Raw genomic sequence first — 19,133 nt, 5'->3', positions numbered from 1 at the left:
AACAAGAGTTGCTAGCAAGGCAGAGATGCTGGGAGCCATTAATCAGGTAATTCTAAATTAGTCACTTTATAAGTGGAATGAATTAAAGTCTTTGACTTCCCAAGTTACTAGATTATCAGAATTCTTAGTTACCACAATTTGAAATTTAAAAATTTATATCTGGACAACTCTATGAGGATTTTTCCTATCTAAACACATAGTGTACTATATTTGAAGGGCTAGTTTTCAGAGTGGAGAAATAAACCTTCTCCCTGCTGTTGTACCAGAATTCAGTAGTAAATGCTTTCTAAGTTAAATGTTCATGTAGTAAACTTGAATGAGCACCACTGAACAGAAAGTTCAACTCAATACACAGCTCATGGATGTAAGCAAGGCTTTTGTAGAAGGATATGGTATAATTGACTGCATCTCAGATGATACGGAAGTATAGAATATCTAAAGAAGTACCTCAAGTACTTTTTGATTAGGGAGCATGTTCCTCTGTAGCTACAGAGACTTTGGTAGCACACATAAATCTTAATGGTTTTGGGGGCTCAGTAGGTCCAGCTCGTCTGCTTTTAAACAGAAGAGACCTTGTCTCTGCTATATGTAATCAGTATCCTCTTTTTCAGATTTATGCCTCTGAGACCTTGAGGCAAAGATTGGCTGGGACTGGGTCTCTCTTAGTCCTTAGTTTTGGCTATCTAAGAATTCTAGATCTTTATTATTTCACAATGGTCTTGGCAGAGTCCCCTGACCTACTCTACAGAACCAGGGCAATTATACATATATACATTATATTCAATTTTTCTGGATAATTTACTTATACCCTTTTCATTCTAGAATATCATATTCCAAGCTCTCTGCTTCTTCATAGGAATGGCTTCTAGATTGTTTTATCCTATAACTCCTTAGTATTTAAATTCTTTCTTTTTCCCAACTTATAGCATTTTTTTTCTTTCACCTAGAAGCTATGGATTTGGCTTATAATGTTCCTGGAAATTTTCATTTGAGGGTTTCTTTCAGGAGATGACTTCTAGATTATTTCTATTCCACTTTGCTCTTCTTTTAAGAGATGTTTTTAATGAAGTGTTTTTTAAGGTTTTAAGAGATTTGGACAGTTTTATGATTTCTTGAAGTATGATGTATAAGGTGTTTTTTTAATCGTGGTTTTCCAGTAGTTCAATGACTTTGAAATTCTCTCTTCTCAATATGTTTTCAAAATCAATTGCCAAATTTTATTGACTGTTCCTTTGCATCCATTCTCATATCTGGCTGCTTTTCGACATTCACATAACCACAAATTTATTTTGAAACTTTAGTCCTTATCATTTCCTAATTTAGTTTCCCAACTTCTAACATCTCTTTTCAGTTGTTAACAACAACAACAAATCCCAATAATTCCACATAGCTGCCAAAGTAATGTTGGTGAGACACAAATAGGATCATGTCACTTTCTTGTTCATAATAGGTTAAATGCAAATTTAGTCTTTCATTTGAAAGCTTCTACAATCTGGCTCCAATCTATTTTTCCATCCTAATTTTAGTTTATTCCCCTGATCTGTATTCCAGACAAAATGGACTTTCCTTAAACTCTAAATTCTATTTTTGCATTTACAGGAGCTACTCCCCATGCTTGAAATTTCTTTTCACCTGATTTTTACTTCTTAAAATATTCAACTTCAAAAGTGTTCCTCCTTTGTAAATCCTACTCTGATCTAGTTATTCTTTCTCCCTCCTTCCCTCCTTCCCCTTTCTTCCCTCCCTCTGTCCTTCTGTCTCTGTTGGTTTCTCTCCTTTTCTTTCTCTTTGTCTCTCTGTGTGTGTGTGTCTCTCTCTCCCTTTCCCCTTCCCTTCCTCCCCACCTCTCTTCCCCTCTCCCTTTTCTCCTTAGATTATCTTTTATTTACATATCTTTGTCCATACAGTTCTCTCCTAATAGAGATTAAGTTTCTTGAGATCAAAGACTTTTTTTGTATATCTCCAGTACATTGCACAGAGTAAATTTCTAAGAAATATTTATTGAATTGAGTTAAGGTAAATATGGAGTAAGGATATAGAATGGACCTGTGATTTAACTGGTAGAAAGAATTTTTTCTGTCACTGCAGTTTAGTACCTTTTCTGCAATTTACTGATTTAGACAAGGTATTGAGAGGTAAATGGTCACACAATGAGAATATATCAGAGGAAGAACCTAAACCCAGGTCTTTCTGGTTCCAAGAATATATCTCTAACTACTATTTCATTTTATCTCTGAATATAGAATATATTAATTATTAATATGGAATTCATAACAGAGTGCTTCTTTATTTTATTGAAAGGATACAGATTTATTGAAAGAATACAGATACAAAAGATGAAAAAGTATGCATATCAGGAAACAAAGGGTCAGCAGAACTGCAGACTAGAGATGAGTATATATAGGAGGAGATAAAATTAGGAAGAGGGTAGAACTAAGTATAGAAATTGGGTTGCAAAAATAGAAATTAGAAGGTAGGAGGAACATAGGAAGAAATAAATTTAGAGTGAGAACACTTATTTTTTTATTAGGAAGTAAAAAAAAAAAAAAGAAAGTTTAAGTATCCAATGGGAACCAAAATTTATTGATCCAGGTGTTAAGTTCTAGATACTCATTTCTCATAACTTATCTTAATGAAAGAATTCTTCAAAATACAGCAATTGGTAAAGGGAGGGGGAGAAAGCAATTTAGCTTCTTTTCTTCCTTTTGCCTGATATCATTATAACCTGTTTCCTGGATAACCTGTTACCTTGTTTAGCCTCTCAGAAAAGAACCATAACATGGAGAGGGTGGAGGAAGACTGTCAGATAAATTGAGATATCAAAAAGTCTCCAGAACTCTTGATCAAAGAACATTGAATTCAGAGACTGAAAACCTGTGTTTAAGGCCTGATTCTCCTATTTACTTGTTTGTTTGTTTTACTTTGGGGAAGTCTCTTTGGCTCTAAGATTCAATTCCTTCATCTATAAAATGAGGGTAATGGGTTTGATGACTTCTAAGGGCTCTCCTAACTTATAATACAGGATAACATAAAAATGTTAAAGCAGTTTTAAACTTTTAAACTGCACAAAGAATTTTGAGCTACCTTATATGTGATAATTGATTTTAGTGATAAAGAATCTTAAAGTTACTTAAAGTTAAAATTAGAAATTAGGAAAACTTGGATTGAAATCTCTGTTCTGCTATTTATTAGCTCTGTGATCCTGGACAATGTTAGCTTTTAATTTCCTCATGTATAATGGAGATATGTCCATTGCTAACCTTACAGAATCATGAAGAGCGAGCTTTAAGAATCCAAAATGTTATTTTTAAAACTTTATATTTTTGTTGTTCTAAAATTGATATTTAATAGACTTCTGTGAGAAATGATTAGTAGGGTTTTTTTTTTGTTTTGTTTTTTTTCACAGCATCTCTACTCCTATGTAGCGTCACAAAAAGGAACTTTAAAAAAAAGTTATTTTTTCCTCTATCAGGAAAGCCGAGTCAGTAAAGCAGTGGAAGTAATGATTCAGCACGTTGAAAACTTGAAGCGAATGTATGCCAAAGAACATGCAGAATTAGAAGAGCTAAAACAAGTTCTCCTTCAAAATGAAAGGCCTTTTAGCAGCCTCGAAAATGAAGGTAATCAAGAGTGTTTTAAAAACTTCCCCATTTTTGTTTTTTTTTTTTTTTTTTAAACAATCTGCTTTCATTTTCCTGTAACATCTTTGGAAGAAGATTTCATGATGTAGACTTTGCTAATAAAATATCTTCCTTCTGCAGCCATGTTATTTTCACAGCCAAAATATGCTTCTCAGTGGAAAAATGGAAGGGATAACCCCAATAGCTTTATCAGAATGAAAGGAAGATGTACTTAATACTTAACACTTGGCTAATACCAGTCTGCTTTTAGGATAGTTTTGGCCTGGGATATTATTGCTTCTGTTTCCATGAATGTATTAAGAAGTATTAAAAACAAAACAAAACATCCCAAACATCTTGTTTTATGTGATCCTACATTAAATGATGCTGGGCTTTCCAGCAGGACTTATGACCTTCTTCAGTACAACCTTCAAGGATGGGGGTGGATAGAATGAGTAGACAGGGCAGGTATGACAGGGAGATATCAGTTCTCAGGAAATTCAGTATTATAAAATATATATATGGAATAGGGTTCTGGTCATTATGCTGTTACTTTAAAGTAAAAACAAATGTATAAAATTATAGCTTGGATATATAAAATTTTAAGTCTTATTTTTAATAGAATACTATATATAATCTTGGTGGTATGTCCTGTTTGAATTATTCACTAATGTTTGAAGACAATCTCACAAGACAGCCTTGATTTGTAAATGTGAATGAAATGACACAAAAATACTGATGTTAAGTGGAGGCTTAAGGTAAGTAATATGTATTTTATTTTTATTTTCATATCCAAATTCTTTTCCTTCTTTTACCTCCCTTCCCCCAACCATGGAGAAGCCACAAACTACAATACCCATTATACTATGATGTTGGGCAAAATATATTTCCACACTAGCCATGTTCCAAAAACAAAAACAAAAAAACCATGAAAAAGAAAGGAAGAAAAATATGCTTCAACCCGTATTCATCAATTGGAAGTGGATAGCATTTTACATTATAAGACCTATGGAGTTTTGATGGATTTTTGTCAGGGTTAATAAGTCTTTCATAATTGATTATCTCTACAATATTTCTATTTTTATATAAATTGTTCTCCTGATTCTACTCACTTCACTTTGCATCAGTTCATATAAATCTAACCAGGTTTTTCTGAAATCATCTCTTTCATCCTTATAACATAATAGCATTCTATTACATTCACATATCATAAGTTGTTCAGCCATTCCCCAATTAATATGAATCCCTTCAGCTTCCAAATCTTTGCCCTCATAAAAAAAAGCTGCTGTAAATATCTTTGTATGTGTGGATCCTTTTTTGTTTTCTTTGATTTGCTTGAAGTATAGACCTATTAGTGGTATTTTGGTCAAAAGGTCTACAAAGTGGCCATGGATCCAAAGTGTTCTCTAGAATTGTTGAAATAGTTCACAGTTCTACCAACAGTACATTAATGTACCCATTTTCCCACATCCCCTCCAACACTTGTTATTTCCCCTTTCTGTCATAGCCAATATGAGTGTGAGGTGATATCTCAACCTCCATTTAACTTATATTTCTCTATTATTTAAAGCATTTTTTCATATGACTAGTGATAATTTTGATTTCTTCTCCTAAAAACTGTTTACATTCTTTGACCATTTATCAATTGAAGAATTGCCTATTTTTTCTAAATTTGACTCAGCTCTCTTTATATTTGAGAAACAAATCCTTTATTAGAGAAATTTGCAGCAAAAATTTTCTTCCAATTTCCTGCTCTTCTAATTTTTGGCTGCAATGCCAAATGCAAATGCAAAACTCTTTAGGTTTCTGTAATTAAAATTCACTTTGCCTCCTCTGAATCTTCTTATTTCTTGTTCAGTCATGAACTATTTCCCTTTCTATGATCTAACAGGTATTTCTTCCACGTTCCCTAAATTTGCTTATGATAGCAATCTTTATGTGTAAAACACATACCCATTATAAGTTTATCTTTGATATATAGCATATGTTTTATGTATCATTTCTGATAATCTGCTTTTCATTTTTCCAGATTTTTTGTGAAATAGTGAGTTCTTACCCCAGTAGCTTTAATTTTTGGATTTTATGAAATGTTAGGTCACTGTGGTCCTTTATTTTCTGTATATTATGTATCTAATCCATTCTATTGATCAAGCACAGTCTATTTCTTATCCAGTGCTTGTTTATATTGATGATTATCACTTTGTAATATAGTTTGAAATCTGTTATGGCAAGGCCCTCTTCTTCACTTTTTTTGAAAATTGATTTTCTTGATATTTTGGAACTTTTGTTCCTCTAGGCAAATTTTGTCATTATATTTCTCAGATATATAAAATAATTCTTTCGTAGTCTGAATGGCATGACCTTGAATGAGTAAGTTGTAAAAATATGTCAATAGAATTATTTAAATAAGTGAAATGAGATGCAGAGCCAATATGGTAGAGTCAAGTAACATTTTTGCAATAAAAAAGGATCTTTTATATTTCAGTTAAGTATTCATGTGAAATCTTTTGTGGTATATTTCATGAAATGTTTTTATGTACAAATAAATATGATATATGGTTCTAGTAGTTCTTGTAAAATAGGTTGTCTTTTACCTATTAGCTTATATTTCTGATTTTATTAAATACTACTGAATTTGATTATGTATGGCTCTTTATTTTGAGTTAGTAAGATTAAGAGGGAATATTTCAAACTTAATAGAATAATTTTAATACTGTCTTAGTTATCTGTACTCTTTCTAAACTTCTTTCTGCTTATTTCTGTTTAATGAGTCATTAACTTCTTTTAATTTTTTATTTTTATCATCATTAATAATCTTTTATAAAAGCTAATAAGTATAATAATGCATCAAAAAATTCACACATTTGCCAACTCTGAAAGGTGAACCTCTAGCCATTATTTCTTTGCCAAGAGGTGAGAAGCATGGTTCTTTGCCCAGAATCTTTCCTCTAAAATCAATATGGGGTATTATGCTGATCAGAGTTCTTAAATTTTTCAAAATTATTTTTTCCAAAATATTTTAGTCATTATATAAATTGTTCTTATTCTGCTCACTTAATTTAGCTTAAGTTCATGTAATCCCTACTGGTTTTCTCTGAATGTTTCCCTTTATTATTCCTTACATTCCATTATTCAGGTATTATAATAATGCATCCTTTTGTCAAGGGACACCCTTTATTTCCCATTCTTCGATACAAAGAAAAAAGCTCCTATATATATTTTAAATATATAGCTCCTTTCCCTCTGACTCTGATCTTTTTGATATTACCCTAGTAATGTTATCACTGAGATGTTACATCATTGTCTTTTGGAGTAAAATTCCAAATTACCATAATGATTGTATATCTGTTCTCTCATATCCTCTCTAATAATTATAATTTTGCTCTTTGATCATCTCTTCCTATGTGTGTCTGAGATAAACTTCAGAGATGTTTTCATATGATTTTCTTAGAATCCTTGAGTTTCTTAATTTCTTTTATCTTTCACTGAAATTCTTTTTTAAAAGAATTTAAACTTTAAACTTAAATACAAAATAGGAAAAGAAAAAAATTGCCATGTGCACAATAGAACATAAAAGAGAATTCAAAATATAATGCAATAAGTTTCCATTTCAAGAAATCCTAGATAATAAATACTACACATTATATTCAGAACTGTCCATCTTTTCTTTGCTTCCTTACAGGTTTTCTTTTGTTCTATTTTGCATACTTTTTGTTTTTTAAGCAAAGATATCTGTGTATATGAATATATATATATATGTGTGTGTGTGTGTGTGTGTGTGTGTGTGTGTACACACACACACATACACACAGATACATACATATATATATGTGTATTCTTAATATCTAGAATCATTCCCTTATATACACATATACATTCATATTCATTAATGTAAGATTGTCCTCTGCTTGTTTGTCCTCTGTTTCTCTGAGGGTTGATAATATCTTTCTTCATAAGTCCAAATCTTTCCATGTTTTTTTAAAGCACCAATTCATCATTTTCTACACCACAGCAATATTCCAATCTCATAGTATCTAATTATTTTAGTCCAAAATTATATGAATATGGTTGGCATATAATGTATATAATATAATTCTCTTTTTTTTCTTTTGATTAAATCTATTTTAGCTTTAATTTTGTCTGAGACCATGATTACTATCCCTGCTTTTTAAAAAATTATCTAATAAATTCTGTTGCTATATTTTACATTTACTATCTAATAAATTCTACTGCTGATCTTTATTTTATGTTTATTTCCTATCCCTCCTGACTCCTCTCCTTTACTTCTATGTATTACCTTGTCCACCTATTGTTTTCTCTTCTTGACTTATTCTCAAGATCAATTGTTTTTCTTATGAAACGTCTCCCAATATCCTTTTTCACCATTTATATTTTTATGGTCTTATAACTTTTCCAACTTCCTCTTGCCCAATTTTAGTTTTCAAGCTGTGGTTCCTCTTAAGATTCTGGATCCATTTTTCTATTTGGTTGACTTTTCATAATCTCATTTTTCTTTTATTCTTTAATTTTTCCTCAATTTCTCTTATTTGACTTTTAAATGTGAGTTTCATGAATCCTTTTGGGACAGGTAACTATTTGATATTATTTTGGGGGCTAGAAGAGCCTTTGTTTGGCTTCAGTATTCTTCTTTATTTATATTATCATTAACGAAGTGTTTTTTTCATTTGGTTACTATCCTTCCTTTTTTGAAACTGTCTTATGAAGCTTTTATCAGAGAAAGTGACTATAATGATTTTTGTTTCCTTTCTATTTTTTCTTTGTTGATTTTGTGCAAAATCTTTTCAGTCTTGTATAATCATTTTATCCTCTTTTATTTTCTTATTTAAACAAAAAGCTTCTTGTTAATGGCATTTATTTCCATGTTCCTCTGTTTATGTAACCTTTTATATTTAGGTATTATATCTATATGGAAGTTATTGGTATGTATATAAGATAATGATTTATATCTAATTTTTACTTTCTAATTTCCCAGAGGTTTTTAATCTAATAGAATTCTTTTTTTTCCCCTGAGGCTGGGGTTAAGTGACTTTCCCAGGGTCACACAGCTAGGAAGTGTTAAGTGTCTGAGACCAGATTTGAACTCGGGTTCTCCTGAATTCAAGGGTAGTGCTCTATGCACTGTGCCACCTAACTGCCCCTTCTAATAGAATTCTTACACAAGTTATAATCTTTAGATTTGGCAAATAGATTTCTGAGTTTTGTGTGCCTAATCTATTAATCAACATTTACATTTTTAACAACCATTACCAAATAGATTAGATTATTACTTTGCAATATTTTTTTGAGATCTTTGCCTGTTAATCCTCCTCCCCTTTTCCTGTTAACTCCATGGAAATTCTTGACCAGATGAATTTTCTTATTCTTGGGTAACTTGATCCACATGACACAAATCTATTTTGGTAGTAATGTCATTTATATTTGCATGGCCCAACCATGAACAATTCATCTCCAATTGTTTCTATTTTTGTAAAGAATGTTTTATAGTTCTATTTATATCATTCCTGTGTCTTATTACCAGTTGCACTACTAGATTTTTCATATACTTTATTTCAAATGGTATATTTTTTTCTTTTCCCAGTGATCTTAAGTAGGAAATTTTAAAATCCATTAAATTATTATAGTACATTTTTAGATCTTTATTATTTTTTAATCTTTCATGAATGAATTTACTGACATTCCTTTTTTTCCAAAAGAAATGGCATTTGAATCTTCTGGAATTGGTCAAATTTGAAAAACACTACTTTAATATAAAGTGTATATATAACTTCAGTAACATGTGTGCTCTTCCTTTCAGATGACACTCAAACTAAAAAGCGTTCAGCATCTCTAAATTCTAAGGTAATTAAAGCTGTATGAAATTTCCAAAAGTTTTTGGGATATATATTATCTTCCTATGTATTCCATAGTGTCCTCTTTTAATCTTTTTTTATCTTATCTATTACATAAAAATCTGGATTGTATAAAATTATAGTCTATTTGAATTTTAAAATTCAAGGAGACCTTGGAAGTCATGTAGTTGAATACTTTTATTTTACCAAAGAGGAAGTTACTGAGAGCCAGAAAAGTTAGGTTAATTTGCTTGGGGTCATACATCTAGTTTGTAAAAGAGCCTTAGGTCTTCTGACTCCCAATCTAGTCCTTTTTTCAGCATAGGAAAATTATGTAATTATTTGTTTCACAAAATTATTCACAGTAAGATTACACTAATGATTTCACTGAATATTAAAATGATCATTACATTTTTATGTAACTTTTAGATACTTTTAGATAACATATCTTATTTTACATATAGCAGATTATCTTGTGTTTAAAATGTACAATGGAAGAATGGGTTGGCCTTGGAGTCAGAAAATTGGATTCTAGATCTTGTCATTGGCACATAAAAGCTACATAAACATAGTTAAGTAGAAAGTGCTCCTAAGTATCTGTAAAAGTTAAAGATAAATTAATAATCTGAATTAGTGGAGAGAGATTCCATACCAGGGAAGACCCTAAACTATCCAATTCAGAGTTTAGAAACAAAAACAAATGAATGAAAAAAAACAAAATCCAAACCCAAAAGATATCAAGTCATCCCCCCCCCAAAAAAAAGGTACACACAAAAAAGTGATACTTAATAAATCAAAGAAATACTGTTGTGCATTGCTAAGGTCTAATAAGCTCTTAAATGATAAAATATGCTTATAAAACAATGTAATTGGTTATAGAAAGACACACATGAAATATCACTCTTCTTATTTTATAACTATACCTCATACCTACTTCATGTATCTTAATTCAATGAAGTTTGAGTTAAAGTATTTCACAGGCGAGCTCCTTTGAAAAAATATGAACCTAAACATTTTAAGACATCTAAAAACATTTCAGATAATGTTTTTACAACTAGAATTTTTTCATAGATTGTTTTTTCCAAAATTCAGTTACAAAACAAAAAATTAAAATTATAAAATCTTTACATATTTCTATTTACCTAAAAACTTACTAATATTTGCAAAGTTGAATATTACTTTTTAAACTAACTATATGGATTTGGAACATAATAAAAGAATTAAATGAAAATAAATGATAAAATTAAATTTACAATTTTGGAAATTTACTGTTCACATTAGTTAAAAAAAAACATGTATGTGGGATGGGGATAATCATTCTCTCTTATTCCTATGTTAGTCAAAGTTAATTGAATATTAATAGTATGACTTTAAAAGATTGGACCTCTTTAAGGCTAGATAATATTTGCTTCTGGTGCTTAGTCTCTATTCTTAATGGTTTGTAGCATCAGAATACTTATTGACATTAACTCAAACTTCCCCACTTTGCTGGATTTTCTTTTGCAGTATGATGCAGATAACTTGGTGTAGTGGAACAATTACTAGACTTAAAAGTCAGGAAACTTAAAATATCAGTTCCAACACATGTTATATTACTTCAGGAGTTAATTTACTTGAGCATCAGTTTACTCAAATATAAACATATTTTCATTACCTACCTCATAAACTTAAGAGGAAAGCATTAATGGGTTTTATAGCATTGTGAAATTGTTCCTTCTCTCCAAACCCTTTTTTCTTATTTCATGAATCCTTACTGTAGATATTTCTTAAATTTCTTAAATTAAAAATTAGGAAGTAGGCTCATTCAGCTGGACCCTTTTTCATAAGCTGGAGAACACATGCCTTATGTTGTTAATACTATAACCATTAAATACTAGCTAGTATTTACATAACACAATTAGAATGACAAGAGCTTTCTGTATATTATCTCATTTGATACAATAGCTCTGTGATTAGGTACTAAGTAAAGAATGTCACTTTTTCCATGAAGCTTTTCTTGTTCTATCAAACCATGAGTTATTTCCCTCCACAGAACTGTGATTCTCATAGATTTTTTCTATTTTATTTTGTATTATAATGTTTGGACATGTTTTCATTCCCTCCTCTGTAGATTCACAGTATTATATTTCCTTTATATTAAATCTCCCCTGCATTTAATGGTTGTTGAATTTCTTTAATGGAAAAAACGCATCTGAATAAAGCTTACATATATACTTTCCCTTAAAACATCAAATCCAAATTTCCCAGATTTAAGGCTTATAGGTTTCTCTATTCTACAGTCTCCTTTATGATTTCAAATATTTAACTAAAATAGGTTTGCTGAAGAGAACAAATATGGAATTTTTCTTTTGCAGACTGCTCCAAAAAATTTCTCTTATCAGTATATTGTATGTAGCATTCATCTATATGTAGATGTTACTCTATAAAAATTGGTAGGTTTGAGACTTCATTACAGCAGTCACTCAGATTTTGTTTTCTATTTTAGTTTGAAATGAGGCACAGACTTCCTCTGAAATAATTTCAGCAAATAGAAATATACTTCACTCACCTAAATAATCTCTGCAGGTCATTAAAATGCATCATACAATCTTATAATTTTCATTTGTCAAAGAACCATAATCATGTGTACATGTGTCTCTGTGTATATGTATTTCTAGCCATCTTCTCTTCGAAGAGTCAGCATTGCAACCTTACCCAGGAATTTTGGAAATACAGGTTTGGTAAGAAAATTCCTAAATTTTCTTTTTCAAAAGCAAAAGTTTTCAGATAGGAAAAAATGGAAACTCATAAAATTTACATTCTAACTTTTCTTTTAAAACTTCAATGACCAAAGATGTCAGGAATTGAAAAAAATGAACGCTTCAGTAGGAGATCAAGTAGTTGGTAAGTTTATGGCTTTGTTCACTATCTGGGAAACTTATGCCTGCCTCCCTTTTAATAGAGAAATTTGTATTTGAAATAAATATATTTATATACTGTAACATTTAATTGTAACATTATTTTTGCAAGGTCAATCAGTATAAAAATTGATTTGTCCATGAATAAAATGTGTTAGGTCTTCCTTTGATTTTATATTAAATAAGGATTATATAATTAATTACAGTGAATTGAAATGAGATATATATTTTTTTAATTCAGGCGTATTTTGGGATCAAAGCAAAGTGAACACCGACCATCACTTCAGCACTTCAGTAGTACATATTCTTGGGCTGATGATGAGGGAGAGAAACGTGATTTGAAGTAAGTGAAACCTATTAATATGGCTACTGAAAGTGTACATAAACCCTTCAACATTATAAAATATATTTTAAACTACACTAAAAACCAGATTATTAAATTAATATCTTTCAATAATCTTGGTTAGGGGATTTGCTAACGTAATGCAGATTTGCAGTGTGAGAGCATATGCAAACAAAGCCATATTATTTGTGCTCCTTGAGAACTTCATAGTAATGCAATTGGCTTTGACTTTAGATCTTATTTTCGTTTAAAAACTAACCAAAAGAAAATTATTATAGATCCTTTAGGGACATCTCTGACCAAAAAGAAAATGTTAAATACAACAATCCATGATAGCATCATTATTCTGTATTGCTAGACAAAGACTTTGAAAATTGAAATAGAGATACTACTCAGTGAAATGATTTTTTAAAAACTCTTTAGTTATTATTAGCTTAGTGAAATGACAACTTTCACTTTGAATGCAAGTTGCTGGTTCAAAGCCAATCAATAGAAAACAACCCTTATTTATTTAATAGCATTGTTTCATGAAAAGAACAGTGTTCTTCAATCTAGATGATCTGGGTTCAACTTCCAGTTCAAGTAACACTATTGTGAGAATATGGCCAAGTCACTTAAACTTTATGAGTCATAATTTCTTGATCTGGAAAATAGTTGTTACAAGTATGTATTTATTTCTTGGGTTTGTGAGGCAAGAACTTTGCAAACTATAAAATACTTTGTAAATATTGTATATTATTTTGTTTCATTTTTTCTTTCCCAGAAGATTATATCATTATCATATATTTAAAATTACTAGTGTTTCCATATAATCTTTCTGCTCAAGTTATTGAAATTTTTTTAAAATATTTCAAATTAATGAGGTCTTTTGATTCTATAAATAATGCTTTTTGAGTGGGTATGACCAAAAAATATTCTCAAAGATTTTTAAAGTCAAATAAATGAAATTAGATATTTGTTAGAAAAACTTTATAATCTTTTTTTCCAAAAAAATTTAAATACCTTGCTGTATTTGATGTTATTTTCATTTTACATGATGATTTTTTATAGTTTTAAATATTAAAATTGACTTATTTAAAGAGATAAAGAAGAATCAGAACCACCTGCTGAGGAAGTTTTAGAGGAAACAAGAAAGCTAAGCCTTTCTGAAAAGAAGAAAAATCATTCCAGATGGGATGTTTCTTCACTGTAAGTTGTGCATTCTAAAGATGTAAAATTCTGTATGTGTGTAAATGAAGGGCTGGTGGGGAAGATGAAGAAGGAGAGTGTTAACCTTAATATCCTCAATCAGACAACTTCACAACACAGACAACAGACAGAACTATTGAAATTAATCTGGTTAGTTAATAGAAAAAGTTAGGTTTGACTCATACTCTTTAGTGATGCTGTGATCAGCAGAACTGGGTGATGATGATGCAAAGTGACTTTACTCAAGTTCAAATTGTCAAGGGTGAGGGGAGTGCTTGAATCTTAAAGAATCAGAATTATAGTTATCACATAGATACATAAAATAATAAAGCATAAGTGTGAAGGGTATGGTGGGAAGGGCCTTGCTTTACAAGAATAGGGCTTTAAAAATCTCTTAAATTCTTAAATATATACACATAAGTGTTTTTTGTGTATATGTGTATAAACACATCCACATGTAAATCTCTTTGCAAATTTAAGGCACTATATAAATGATAGCTATTATATACCATTAATAAATAGTAGTGCTTTTTGTACTTGTGGAAAGTAGAAACAGCTTAATTTTCTTCATGGAAAAAATTTCATTTAAAGTTATTTTGAGACAATAGCAAAATAATTTGTAGCTAGTTGCCATGATGCAGTGTTGATTATAGAGAAAAAATATACCAAAAATTATTTAAAATATTTAACAAAAGTACCATTGATACAATGCACTGGTATAAGCCATTTCCTATATTTGTTGTTTCCTTTCAGTTATGACACAGGAGCAACCTGGGTATGTGATCTCAAGACCTCCTTCCAAAAGACAAATATAACCCTCTGGATGTCTGTCGTGCTTATTGTACTGTTTGCAGCTTTTATGAGTTTTCTTACAGGCCGATTTTTCCAAAGGCCTGTAGATGCTGCTCCTGTAGAAAACGGGGGCTCCTGGACTTCATTCCAACAAACTTTATGGCCTTTTTCCAAATTCCAACACAAGGAGCCCCCACCAATATAATGGCAACATGCAACAGCAATTACACATTGATTTTTAAATCAAACTATTAATCAATAATTTTATTCTGGAAAGTTGTATATATAAAGTATAAAAAGTGAAACATAGAAAACCACCACCTTTTAGAAATGTTTCTATTATTCTTATGTCCCTGATAATTTTCTGAAACTAAGCTAATGAATATTGTCGTCTTCTTGAATTTCATAGGAAGTCAGTGATTTTTAGTGAACTTTGTGAAGAAAGTTTGTACTGTTTGATCCACTGTGAAATGTTAAGGAAATAAAGAATCATTACAGTTTTAATATGATGGTAGTTTAAATTCTCAACATGCCTAAATGTTGTATTACAAATCTTTTATTCAAAAATAAAAGCTGAGTGTAAAAATGGTAAACAGACAACATTAATGGGAAATTTGTTATACTTCTTTTTCAATATTTAGCTAAATAAATACTTGATTTTTTTCAAATGTACTTGATTCACCAAATTTTAACAAATGCATAGGCATTAAGAAAAGGTTAGCACTCTAGTGGAGAGTAGAAGTTTGCATACAACATCAATAAATAGGTAGTCTGTGTCCCTGATTTTCTTTAGTGCTGTCTCACTAGTAAAATCCTTGATCATGTGATACAGAGTAGAATGAAATTCAGTATTATCATCTAATTCTTCTGAAAACTCCTCACTGAATTCATTAATCTTGAGTTTTTGTGCTCTTTCACCATCAAACATGAAAAGGGACCACTTATTATCCGCAACAAATTTTTTTTCAAGAAGTTCACTCGCCTAGAAAAAATGAAAGAACAGAGAATTCTTAAGAGTTTAAAAAATAACTATTATATTTCCCAATAATGGAGGATTATGTGGACCTTCACTAATACTTACCCAAGTACCAAAGCACATTAAAAATAAAAATTTATCTACTTTCTAACTATCTAGTTATGAATTCTCATCTCAAACTATTTATACTCCTGGTGTGCATTTGGAATTGTGAACATTCAATTTGGACTAAAATGTGGGGTGTTTTTTCCCCAGGAAGTTCTGAATATGATAGAACACTTATCCATCCTATAATTCTCTCACAGGAACAAAACACAACCATATTTATGCCATTCATATACAAAAGGCATCTTGTTTGATTCAATTCTGGAGTTGCTATACACAAAACACAGACACCACAGGTACCTTTAAATAAAATGAGTTCATTATCACTTGGGATCTCTTAGTTAATATAGCTCAATTTTTGATAAATTGAGACTTTTGAGCTTGTTAAAATTCATTTTATAAGATGTTCAAAAAGATTCCTTCTTCTCTGTTATAAATTAACTTCCCTTCTAATTTCTGGGTTTTTCAAAAACTTTGGCTATCTGCAATAAGACCCTGTCCACCACTCCTTAAGAGGCTATTTCTTCTCTCCTGCATCCTGATGGAGTAGGTTAGGAAGAAGAGTAAACAAATCCTGTGTTCCCAATGGCTGCTTTGGCTGCCATTCCTTAGCAACCTTACTTTTTTGATATTCACTCCATCCTTTATATTACTTAGTCAAGAACCCAGTGATAATAATCTATCAGATTACTACTTTCCTTCCTTTCTAAGAGTTCTGTATTTCTTTCCATCCTAGACCCTGCTTTTCAAACCTGGCAATTTTAATCTCAACTCCCATTCCCTGTGTCTTCATTAAACTTTAGCCAGGTGGGTAAGGTCATAACTGAGAAGCTCAACATCATTAATAATTATGTCATCTCCACCATTATTGCACTGAAGCTGTACTCTCAAAGGTTGCCAATAATCTTAACTGTTAAACCCATTGTCACTTTTTCTTAATATTCAAACCATTTCAACTGTTCTACTACTTTTAGCACTTTCAATCATCCCTTCCTCTGGGATGCTCTTCCTCTTCCCCTAGGAATCTTAGGTTAAGAATCTGGGTTCTTGACTAAATAATATATAAAGATCCCCCTGGTTCTCCTATTTAACTTTTCCAGTCCTCCTACTGATTCATCATCTTCTGTCTCCTAAGTGTAGATGTCCCATAAGGTTCTTCTCTAGCTATACTTTATATAGTTCATCTATTCCCACCTGGTTAATTTTCATTTTTCTAAAGATAACTCCTATATGTGAAGCAGCTAGGTAACACAATGGAGAGAGTGCCAAGCCTGAAGATGGGAATACACATCTTCTTAAGTATAAATCTGGCCTTAGACACTTACTAGCTGTGTGACCTTGGACAAATCACTTAATCCTGTTTGCCTCCATTTTCCCATTTGTAGTATGAGCTGGAGAAAGAAAGGTCAAACAACTAAGACACTCCTCCAAAAACAAAAGAAAGGGGGAGCCACGGGTAACCCTAGAGAACTTCTAAATTTAGTTCTCTATACCATTAATTTTTTAATTTTTGACAAAGATGCACTGGCTCCGGCAGACAGGTTTTATAACCCACTAGAAGGGCAGTGTCCAGTGCAAGCAGCTCCACTGTCTTTAGATAATCGCCAGTGATGTGGAGAGACCCAGAAAGTGGTGAATGGAAGGGAACAGAAAGGTTAACTTCTTGGGGGAGAGGGTTTGCTTGTATTTCCACAGACGGAGAAAGAATCATATGGGTGCCAACAAGCCGTATTCACCTTGGCCATTGGAGAGAGACGGAGCAGACCTTTGAAATGAAGGCAAAGACCCAAGAAACATCGGGTGGTTCCGTTGCTGACTGTGCCCACCACTGAAAGAACCTGGCAATTATGTTGTTTGACTCATGAACATCAAAAACTTGTTGGACTTGAAAATCCTCAGAAATCATTGGATTCTCTGAGATGTGATAAGACCGTTATAAGACTTGAAAACACTCAGGAATCATTGTATTCTCTGAGACATCATAAGATTCTTGTAGGACTGAATATCCTCAGGAATCATTGGATTCTCTGAGACATCACAAGACTATTGTAGGACTGAACGTCCTCAGGAATCATTGGATTCTCTGAGGCATCATAAGACTATTGTAGGACTGAATGTCCTCAGGAATCATTGGATTCTCTGAGGCATCATAAGACTGTTGCGGGACTTCAAAACCTGTAGGGATCATTGGATTCCCTAACATATAAAAAGACTGATGTGGGACTTCAAAAACTTGTGGGGATCATTGGATTCCCTAACACGTGAAGCAATGGACAATAGATTGGTTTGGGACTATTTCTTGGTTGCTGAAGAAGGCGTGTTATGTGTGACTGATGTTTACATACTCTCCTTCTAGGACTTCTGGAAATCTTTTACAAAACCGTGTTGATTTATATTATTTGTTATATCACTACTTGCATATACAATTCCTGTTTGTTATACCATATCGAGTCTGCACTGACTGTGGGGAGAGTCATCACTAATAGCCTCTGTGTTATTGCTATGTGCTTGTGTAATAACTCTTATGCTGATGGGTTTGTGCATACTTGTCTCTAATGAGACCCTTCAACCCAGAAACCCACTAGCAATCCCCACTTCTCTTTGGTGCTTTTCATCTCCCTTCCTGAGATGTCAGGGAGGGTGTGATTATCTCCTTTTTAGTGCTTTCATCTCCCCTCCTGAGAAGTCGGGGGGGGGGGGCATGATCACCTCCTTTTTGGGGTTCTCACCTCCCTGAAAAGTCAGAGATGGCGTGACCACCTGTGATCTAAAACAAAAGAAAGAGGGAGATGTAAAGGGCTAGAACTGAGCAACGCACTTGGATAATGAAACACGTGAGACTAATTAATTGCTAATTGGACAGTTCCCTATTAACTTGTTTGAAGGTTGACCCTCCCCAGCTGTTCTGTGCTGACTTGATTGGTGGGACAAAGGGGGGTAAGTGACTGTGTGGGAGGAGTAGGAGGAGGAAGAGGAATTAAGTCGCAGAAGCTGACTCAGTCTCTCCTGGAGTTTGAGGGAGGAAGGTGTGTGTGTGAGCTTGTTAGGCCTAACCCCCTGACCTTGACCGTAAAAGATCAAGAATAAAGACTTTTAGTGATCCTGACTCCAGCTGATTTCTGGGAAGACAGTTCCAGCAGGAGGGAGTGGGGGGAAGGAGGGGAGAATTTGGAATACAAGGCTATGCAAGATCAATGTTGAAAAATTATCCATGCATATATTTTGAAAACAAAATGCTTTCACAAAAAAAGTCAGATCATACTCAATTCTGCCCTAATTTTTCTTTTGAGCTATTTTGATGTCAATTTTAAACATATAATCTACATTTCCATATAAAAACAAAAACAATTTATCCATGTTAAA

The 19,133-nt window shown here is 32.1% G+C and overlaps 2 protein-coding genes across 2 annotated transcripts in view; one reads left to right on the top strand and one right to left on the bottom strand.

Moving 5' to 3' along the window:
• Positions 1–15,282, top strand: part of IRAG2 (inositol 1,4,5-triphosphate receptor associated 2) — a 103,952-nt gene extending 88,670 nt beyond the window's left edge. The window contains 8 exon segments of the mRNA XM_074269590.1: positions 1–46; positions 3,473–3,620; positions 9,436–9,479; positions 12,127–12,189; positions 12,303–12,352; positions 12,608–12,709; positions 13,790–13,897; positions 14,651–15,282. The exon segment at positions 1–46 is cut by the window's left edge and continues 89 nt beyond it. Coding sequence (XP_074125691.1) covers positions 1–46; positions 3,473–3,620; positions 9,436–9,479; positions 12,127–12,189; positions 12,303–12,352; positions 12,608–12,709; positions 13,790–13,897; positions 14,651–14,894 — 805 coding nt within the window. The 3' untranslated portion in view covers positions 14,895–15,282.
• The window catches only part of DNAI7 (dynein axonemal intermediate chain 7), a 92,778-nt gene continuing 88,874 nt past the window's right edge, over positions 15,230–19,133 (bottom strand). Inside the window, 1 exon segment of the mRNA XM_074268819.1 lies at positions 15,230–15,671. Coding sequence (XP_074124920.1) covers positions 15,396–15,671 — 276 coding nt within the window. The 3' untranslated portion in view covers positions 15,230–15,395.

The sequence above is a fragment of the Sminthopsis crassicaudata genome, chromosome 5 (assembly GCF_048593235.1).
Source record: "Sminthopsis crassicaudata isolate SCR6 chromosome 5, ASM4859323v1, whole genome shotgun sequence".
Lineage (NCBI taxonomy): Eukaryota > Metazoa > Chordata > Mammalia > Dasyuromorphia > Dasyuridae > Sminthopsis > Sminthopsis crassicaudata.
This window is presented reverse-complemented; position numbering and strand designations above follow the sequence as displayed.